This window comes from Primulina eburnea, chromosome 8 (assembly GCF_022965805.1).
Source record: "Primulina eburnea isolate SZY01 chromosome 8, ASM2296580v1, whole genome shotgun sequence".
NCBI lineage: Eukaryota > Viridiplantae > Streptophyta > Magnoliopsida > Lamiales > Gesneriaceae > Primulina > Primulina eburnea.
The window spans coordinates 8,450,013-8,459,739 of NC_133108.1; the positions used below are offsets into that span (position 1 = coordinate 8,450,013).

A 9,727-nucleotide genomic window follows, 5' to 3' on the forward strand; every position below is an offset into this window, starting at 1 on the left:
TTCGGTATACCGTACAATTTCGGTATAATCGATATGCTAATTATATGTACCGAAATTTTCGATATACCGAAGTTGTACGGTATATCGAAATTTTCGGTACGGTATCGGTGTGAATTTCTTTATATTGTAATTTTCGATATAATATACGGTATATGATTTTCAATACGGTACGGTACGATATACCATCCCTATCCCTATCTGCGAGTCACAAATTGAATGCAACGGTGCAGCCCAACATTTCGTGAGTTTCTTCATTGCACTTGACCTTACAATCAAGGTAATATCTCGTTATCCGTTATCCCAATTTATGCAAGTTCTATCTTCCCATATCTTGTTTGTGTTGTTGAATCACGCAGCAAGGTAATCCCCATACTTTACTTTATCATGCTTCTTTTTATCCAAATTCCAAAATTCTATCATGCTTCTTTTTATCCAAATTCCAAAATTCTGTCTCTTAATATATTTTCTCGGTTCTTGATTTTTCTTGCCCCATTAGCTTTCACCAATATCCTTATGATTTTTATTTATATTTTTTGCTATCTTTGTGAAAATATATAAATTGTGTATTAATATTGTATAAATCACTTTATATATGCTAAATTTTAAAATGCATTTTATTTCGATAAAATGTATGCTTCGCCTTACGTCTTTCACCAATACCCTCACTCCACCAACGCCTGATTAGACTGAAGATGTACTTAGCTTTGAGGTTAGCACCTCCTAATCCTTGCTCTAGTAATTAAGTGCCAAAAGGCATCGTAGAGATCGTGAATTTAATGTGAAATGTATAGTAATATCCATTTACTTTTACTTATATTCAATAATATGTGTTTTATTATATCGTTGGATACAATAATTGTCTCTATTAGATATAACAAGTGGTGTTTAAGCTCTTGTATAGTTTACAAGATTTGAGTATGTACCGATACCACAATTTTTTTGGTAAAGCGGCAAACATTCGGTCGTACATACACAACTCAATAGTTTATAGTAAATAACGGATAACATATGAAAATTATGTGTTGCTCACAGGCAAGTTAAAGAGATTTACCTTCACTGTGAAAATCAGTCAATAAAAAAGTATAAAATGTTTCTAAGCTCTAGTGCAAAACTGGTCCTACAATGTAATGTGGACATGCTAACATCTATTCCAATGGTATTCACTAGCAAAATCGAATGGTTTCTCCCTGCAGCTTATTCATTGCAGGCAACCCGGCCTCATCGAGGTCAATTTTTCGAGATCTTCGAGTGCTTGGTTAACAGCATACACGATCATCTTCTTAACCTGGTCAGTATACCGAAATAGTGAAAAAAATTTGTTTGAATTTATTCTATCTTCAAATAAAAGCACACAATCATATATAACAAGCTACCTCTAACTTGTCTTCTTTGGCTCTGTGTTCTTTTGGTAGCTCTCTGAATTCTTCAGTCAGTTTAAGGCATTCATGTATATTTTCGGGAGATACAAAGTCGACAGCAACTTTCGTGCATGACTGGAAAGCAAAACATTAGATAGGAAAATATGAAGACATTCTAACTCAAGAAATATTTGAAACTGGTTGAAATTTACCTTCAGATTTCTCACTTGGTGTGGACACCCTGCAGGTATGAACACTGCCTCTCCAATTTTTTGCTCAAATGTCCACGGTTCGATACCTGAATTGATTGAAAAATCGGTTCTTTCAGTCTTGTCTCCAAAGAATATAAATGGGAACTCAACACGGCTAAAACATCGCAGGTAAAGGAAAGTCAACAAGAGCGTTCTAGTGCATTGTCCTATCCAACACTTGTATCATTTGATGATACCATGTGAATCGCTAGAAACATGTGAAGTGTATTATGGCTAACCTAATATCGAAAGTTTCGTAAGGGATTTAGAGATTCGAACTAACCATATTCTTCTTTTAGCTTCTGTTTATGTGCTGAAGTTAGGTAGAACGATTGGTCGTGAATTGGATGAATTACCTACATACGAAATTTTGGAGGAGGCACAATTTAGTACAACACTTGATAACAAAAAACATTATGTTCTAGTAAGTTTTACAATAATCACCTGATGAACAGGAGAGCAAAAGGTGTGTCGAAATTCATTTGAATGTTTGACCAGATATTCTTTCAATTTGGGCACATCTTCCCTTCTGAATATGTCCCAAAGAGCACTGCCTTGCTCGTTAGGCAGGAAATCAGTAACTTCTTTCTCTTTTTTGTCATCAAAGTTGATCTCACAAGACTTTTGCTTTCTGTTCAGGTCTCTGCTTTCTCTTTCATCCTGAGCTCTATGCATTTCTTTGAACAATTTGATGGCTTGGTGATGCTCGGGACTTAATGCTACGTCTGCAGTGTGTGTCAATATATTCACCTGAACCAGTGAAATTAACGAGAGTTTGTCACACAGAGTGAGATTTGAAAATCAATCTGATAATACTCAAATGAACAAAAAGGTTAATGGACATAAACCAAAATAATCTGGGGCGACAAACTTCAAGTGGCCTGTGCTTAACAATACGAAAGTTGGATGAATTTAATTGAGGTTATTTTTTAAAGCAGAAATCAAATGATATATGGTGTCCGAGTTCATACCGCATCTGACATATCCAAGTGAAGTTTAGTTACAGAATCTCCTCTTCCAAGTTCCTCCCTGATCCCATATGCAATATATGTCTTTGGACCCAAATCAGGTTTTATCACACTTTCTGGCAACTTCACAGCAAGGTTGAGGAAACCATTCCTTGGATCTGTGTATTCTTGGAACGGCAGTGCGCTAATAAATTCATCACAGTGACGGGGCAACAAATCCTCAAATTTGTCAGATGGTGGCCAGTCCTTGAGTTTCAGCATCTCAGGCCACAAATTCCCATATGTTCTCCCTTCCGTGTAACCTTTAAAGAATTTACGAGTACAAATCTTCACCTATAAAAGAAAAAAACAAAGAACTAAATATTAGCATGAACGGACTGCAAACAAAATGCAAAAATGACAGTCACACTGGATTTGTTGGAATAAATATGAGAATACCATTGGACGATTGAAATATATTATCGATTTTGAACTCTATCTGGGGCAGATAAAGATTAGACATTATTCAAATACAGGACTTGAAGAAAGTTGAACTACCTCACAACCAGCCAGGCAATCAATAGCCTTCACATCTGACATCCTTGAAACGGTCCTTTCGTCTTTGTGCTCACTCAAAGCTCGCCACATAACCAATGGTTCCCAACTTAATCCACTAGTCTGATCAAGAACGTTTCTAACAATAACAGGCTCTCCTTTAGCCCAATGCTTGCGAAAATTCAGAAACTCTTCCTCATTCAGGATGTTTTCTGAATCTGGGCAATATAAGCAGTTGTCTTCAGAGCCCTCTCTTGAAGCGGCCCTACACAACTTTCCAGACTCATCATCACAGCACCTAGTCGGGGTCGGAAGCATTTTCTCCTCTGTAATCTTATATTTACTTCTGATTTTCTCAGCCCGTGTTCTTAAACTTGAGATAAAGTCAGTAGGAAGGAGGCATTTCAGCTCTAAACAGCAATCGCCACATCCACCCATTTCTTTTGGGGCGCAAAAAATCCTCCCGTTGCTGCTGGAAACCCAGTCAACGGGCATGGTAGAAATATCATCTAAAGCCTCTGTGTGAGAGGATTCTGGTATTGGTTCTCCACCATGCATGTAATTATACCCTTTATTTGCATATCGAAAAATTGTTCTGTTGCAACCTCTATCTCGTAAGCGACCTCCACGAACGTCCCGGCCACAACTGAGACACAGTTCATAATTGCAGTTTGGGCAACTCCAATGAAGATCAACAATTGAAGTCAAACAGTGGTTGCTGCTCCACAGCCGCAAAAGAGAGAGAGAAAATTTATACTATGTTAATGTCTATTTCAGTAAGAACTTCAGGTCAATGGAAACAAGATCACTTACCAATATACACGCTCACCAATGGAGCAAGTTTCATGTTTTAGTTCGACATTAGATGGAGCAACATCTGACCATGTAATACCATGTTAAAGCAAAAAATAGAGAAGCCTTCAAAAACGTTATCCTGGTTTAGGAGACATACACTGATATTTAGCTTCTTTCTCAATCTCTTCAATTTGTTCTTGATGAATAATTTCAAGGTGCGGAAGAAGTTCACTGATGAGATATTGCAGGTGCAAAGTCTTCTCCCTATCAGTGAGATCTCTTCGAGATGTCTGAAATTGGAGAGTAAACAAGTATTAGTTGATGAGGTAGTTCAGAAACACAAAACTGTCTCAAGAAACAAACGAACCTTCAACATGTTAGTTGAATGTAAGCACGTGTTGCAGTTACAATTTCCACGGCAGAAAGGGCATACTTCTGACACTTCCACTTCGGATAAGGGATACCTATGTATATACAAGTTATAAAATATTAAAATTTCCACATTTATTTAGAATAAATATAGAAGGATTAAGGTGGTATGGTCACCATTGTTTAATGCAATGGATGCAGTAGCATTTCTGTTCGCACTTTCTACACGGAACAACAATCCTTCTATCTGCTCTCTGACACTGATGACATTTTACGGATACCCTTTCATTTAAATTCTAATATCAAGGAGAATGAAAAACACGAGTTAATGATCAAGCAGATAGGGAGATAAAAGCATCAACATTCTACAGAAATCACACTAAAATGAATACAGAAAGAATTTTCAAGTAAAATAACTTAATACCTTTATTTTTGTGGCTATATTCCTTTGTACAGTATTCCTATCAGTTTTTCTTATTGATGAACAAGAACTGGCAGATGTGGAGGGTGAGGAACAGGAGTTAGACATAGAATGTTCAGCAAAGCCATCATCTTTCCTTTGTCTGCCTTTAAAGCTTTCTTTTGCATTATCTTTATCATGATTTTGGTATTTTGCCTCTATGGATGAATTGCATTCTCCCGTCATTGTTTTTATCAAGAAAACTACATCCTCTTCGTCATCAAACCAATCACCTACGAAGAAATTAGTTTCTACAAACTTGTTTGAGGCAGTACGTCGCTTTTTTGATGTTCTCTGACCATCCATCTTCTCAGTTTTTTTTGGCTCAGTGCAATCTCTGGCCACTGACCGCCTCTTCTTCTCCATGCTTGCATCCCAATCTTCTTCCTCATCGCTTTCTCCCCTTTTATTCAAAACTTTATTTCCATTGACATTTCTCTTGTTTGTCCTTCCACAAACTCTTTTCTCAACGGATTCTTTACTCACTTGACTTGTTGCCTTTGCAAATGATGGTTCTTTCATAACCGAAACAGAACTATTTTTAGCCGGTATCAGTAAAGCAGAGGCAATTTCGGTGCTTCCAAACATACTTGTTTTCTGATTACACGCATTGTTCATTTCTTGAGGCAAAAGTTTTACTAATTCCTGTTCATCCTCATCCAAATTCAGGATAAGCCTCCGCCTTCTCCTCCTCCTCTCAACCACTCTTCTTGGAGTCGCTGCCATTTCGTTTTTTAGGTAACAGATGTCAGGTTCTCGCTTCATTATCAACTGTGCCATAGCCACACTGCATATACATGTATGATGGATCACTTACTGTTGACAAAATAGATTAACATTCAATTACACGTCTGCAGATAATTGATGATCGGGTTTTGCACGACGGTATCACATATCTATTTATATAAGTCAGGTATCTATAAAGGTGAGACCATCTTAAATGAGTGTTAAAGCATGCGTTTTTTTTTCACCTATTTAAAAATTCACTCCATCGAGAATTCATTGATCGCAAATAAAAGGCATACCAAAAAAAAAAAACAAAGATTCGAGCATTAATAAACCTATAAATTTACACAAACTGAGAGAAAAGTGCTGTTTCAACGTCAAAGAAAATAAAACAAAGCGGTTGATTCTGGGTCAGTCATTCATCAGTTCCCATTACGTCGTCATCGAAATCTAATCGAAAACAAAATCGCAAAACGATCCAAACAATGCTAATCCAATCCAATCAAGAAACATCCAATCAATCAATCAAGAATCCTCGTAAACAAGATCACCAGTCTTAAACCCATTCAAACAACATATAGAAAAGAAAAAAAATGACAAGCGTGCATCGCGTACGCATTCAAAAACAACCTTAAAAAATGAATTATTCCGACCCACCTGATCGATCTTGTACAACAATTTTCTTTCACAAATCAATCCCAAACATCAGATGATTCCCAGAAGTGATCGAGGAAGAAATCAAATCCCGTTTGCGAGAATATTAAAACTTGATGAGGAGAATACAACTTCGAATGCGTATGCGAATCCGAAAGCGAAAGCGATGAGAAACAATCTAAAGAATCTCGTAAAGAAAATAATAATATTTATTGCGTGAGATTGTGTACTCTGCTTTTGTTCGAGGAAATATAGGATTATAGTTATAGTTTGATTCGCTGACGAAATAAATAATACATAACTATTTTTTAATAATAAATATAATATTTGATTTGATTTATTAATTTGATTAAATTTGATATAAATTAATATTATTATTTTGAAAATATTAATAAAATATTTATAATATTATTTATTAAGGATAATATTGTAATTTTAATTTAATTATTTGATTGAAGTGAGATAAATGATTATGATTCATCGAACATGATATTAGATTGTTTAAAAATATGGATAAAATAATATAACGAACCAAATGATATCATAGATAATTATCTTTTTAAGATAAAAATAAAATAATTATTATATTTTATTTAAAAAAATGTTGAGTAATATTTTTAACATAAAAAATAATATTTTTCATTGATAACTCAAATAAAAGATCCGTCTAACAAAATATGAATTATCAGGCATAAGTTTTTACCAAAAATATTGTTCTACTATGTGATATTAATTGGAGAGAGAAAATAAAATTTGGTCGTTTGGTGGCGGCCGTAGATGCCACGGCAGGTTAAAGTTGTAATTTTGTAAGGTCAAAAGTACTGAGAGTGGTAACTTCGATTTGACTTGATATTTTGGTCTTTGATTTGACGTACGTACGTTGTTTTTTTGTTCTTTCAACTTCAATAAACAAAAACCAGACATACTTATGCTATCTTTGTCCCAAAATATGATTAAACTTATTCGTGTCGTTTTTTTTAAAAAAAAAATTTCAAAAATATATTTTTAACTTGATTTCACATTTTCTGTACGATCTTTTATTTATCAATATTAAAATTTTACTTGCATATTACATTATAATATTCCAACAAATTATATTTTTAATTTTGAAATAAAGGATTCTTAGGTAAAAATTCATTTGGACTATGTTTGGTTGTGATTCGATCTCTACAAGAAATTTTTTTTTCTGTTTGGTCCTTGACAAAAACAATTTTTTTGTTCTAGCTTCCTAGGATAAAAATTTTACACAAATGCCGCTCTCACGTCCTAATTTTGCTCTTCTTTCTTATTTTTCTTTCCATGATTAAAAAAAATTAATAGTTCCATATCCTTTAAAATCGAAATATTTCGTTGGATTTTGAAAATCCGAACTACGTAGTTGTAAAGCTCAATTTTTTGTGTTCATTTAATGTGGGGACCCGGACGCTAATCAAATTTTTAATCATCATTGGGACTAATTAATCGATTATAAAACAGGGTCTAAAAATTTTTCTTTTTAAAATGCGGAACGTAGTGAAATCAAGATATATATACATATCAGTATATAAAATACAAGTCTTGTATCATAAACATTTATTCAAACTAGAGTTTAACAACTAATATCAAGTGTTCAAACCCTATCTCAGATCCAAGTCCGAAGTCTCCACTCTAACTTGATCTCTCCTCATCTCTTCTACCCTGAACCTGTCCCACCTGTTGTCAAGTACACATACAGACAAGACAACAGCCGGATAATTCCGGTGAGAATACAATCTCAGTATAAATCAACGAAACATGCAATCATATAAACAAATATAAAGCATGTAATCAGGTAACAGATATATGTATCAACTCTGAAACATAATCAATCATAGACTGTCGACATATACGTGACTCCACGTTTCAGACTAGACTCAATCCTAGTCTAGGGATCCCGGTTTCCAGACATTGGCATTCCATATCGACCAACAGTAATAGAAAAGACTCCAGTTCTATCCACGTCGATATAGTATCGATCACCAGTAATAGAGAAGCTCTGGTTCTATCCACATCAGCATAGTATCGATCACCAGTAATAGAAGAAACTCCGATTCTATCCACATCGATATAACATCGATCAACAGTAATAGAAGAAGTTATAATTCTATCCACATCGATACAATATTGATCACCAGTAATAGACTGAGCTATAGTTCTATCCACATCGATAGCCAATTATCCAGTAGCAGACTATGGCACTTCCGCCAATACAATATCTCATGACATCGTGCAATGTGCCCGTGGTGATCCCACCACTATCAGGCACTTATGTCATAAGACTACTCGTCTAATACCTGCTGTCTATAATCAAGAGAACAAGTATATCAATCAAATCAATGCAATATCAATGCAATAAAATAAAGTATGTGATTTAGGGAAACTCAAGTCTAACCGACTCTAGTCGATCTCCCAATACCACATTGACTTATACCTTTCTTTCGCCGGTTTCTGGCTCAGTCGAAGTCCTGAACTCACAATCTGTCTGGCAATTACAATACCAATAATCTCATATCAGTATACCTTTCAAATCAATAACAATCTGATCAATCTCGATTTAATTCAAAATCAACGGCATAACGGTACAAACTCAGTATCCCCGTCAATACCATATCACCAGACAACAGTTACAATCTATAACCCATATCCAATACAATCCGTAATCCAATCACAATTCAAATCTGTCTGGTATAAATCAATATACCCTAAAAATTCATAACAATTCCATAATCAGTCCGTTTCTTAGTCTGACTTCGATTCTACGATGTCTAACGTGTCAAGAACAACATATATGAGTTCCATTCAATTCTGACAATCTCATAATTCTAAAACATGTCAAAACGTAATAAAACTTACGTCCAGTTGTAGACTACGTTGCCAGGAACTCAATACCGAAGTCGGATTCACAATCAGACGGACGGATTTCTCACAAAAGGCGTAAGGATTTTCAATGCATGAATTCGACGAGGTGGCACAATTTTCGCAACACACGTCGCACCGCGGGTGCGGTCTGGTTTGCACCGCGGGTGCAGTCTTGCACCGCGGGTGCGGTCTCTACAGCACCGCGGGTGCGGTGTAGCCACGAAATCTTGGCCAACTTACTGTCCATGCACCGCACCGCGGTGCATGCTTCCTAGGCCGCGGGTGCGGTATTGCTTCGGCAATACATTCTGAATTTCTAAATAAATGGCCGCACATCATCTTAAATCGTGTTTCCGTTGGCCTTTCGTAATCACGTTAAATTATAAGTCAATAATCTTTGATTAACAGTGATTAATTCTCGGGCATTACATTTAATTTCTTTATTTCATTGTTAAATGATTTCATTGTTCGTTAATGTGGTTGCAGTTGTTAAATAATATAATGACACTTTGTTATAATATTTTGTTAATTAGATAAATATAACTCGACATAGGGTATATTGATTAATTAGGGAATTCAGTAAAAATCATGGTTTATGAATTGAAATTCAATAATTAAATAAAATTAAATGGTAGGTGAAACGAGATCTTAATAATTGTTTGCTTATTATTTGAATTTATATAATTTTTATTGTGTCCATTCAATCTCTTTATTTGAATTTCAATTTAGTTTAAT

The 9,727-nt window shown here is 35.1% G+C and overlaps 1 protein-coding gene and 1 long non-coding RNA gene across 4 annotated transcripts; one reads left to right on the plus strand and one right to left on the minus strand.

The window, feature by feature from the left end:
* Positions 1-1,084: 1,084 nt before the first annotated feature.
* LOC140838823 (lysine-specific demethylase JMJ26-like) lies at positions 1,085-6,355 on the minus strand. Of its 2 annotated transcripts, none has more exons than XM_073205399.1 (13): positions 6,119-6,355; positions 4,700-5,522; positions 4,453-4,571; positions 4,274-4,370; positions 4,064-4,196; positions 3,925-3,988; positions 3,115-3,829; positions 2,581-2,910; positions 2,054-2,359; positions 1,893-1,965; positions 1,571-1,656; positions 1,374-1,493; positions 1,085-1,285 (listed from the first exon to the last, which is right to left on the minus strand). In XM_073205399.1, exons 2-13 carry the CDS (start codon positions 5,513-5,515, stop codon positions 1,199-1,201), a joined length of 2,946 nt encoding a protein of 981 aa, XP_073061500.1. In that variant the 5' UTR covers positions 5,516-5,522; positions 6,119-6,355; the 3' UTR covers positions 1,085-1,198. The 2 variants fall into 2 exon arrangements, with proteins under 2 accessions (XP_073061500.1, XP_073061501.1); XM_073205400.1 differs by having other exon boundaries at positions 4,700-5,551.
* Positions 1,089-2,411, plus strand: LOC140838824 (uncharacterized). 2 transcript variants are annotated; one of them, XR_012119660.1, is made up of 4 exons: positions 1,089-1,288; positions 1,413-1,605; positions 1,687-1,738; positions 2,249-2,376. It is a non-coding gene; the product is annotated as an uncharacterized lncRNA (long non-coding RNA). The 2 variants fall into 2 exon arrangements; XR_012119661.1 differs by lacking the exon at positions 1,687-1,738 and having other exon boundaries at positions 2,249-2,411.
* Positions 6,356-9,727: the final 3,372 nt, after the last annotated feature.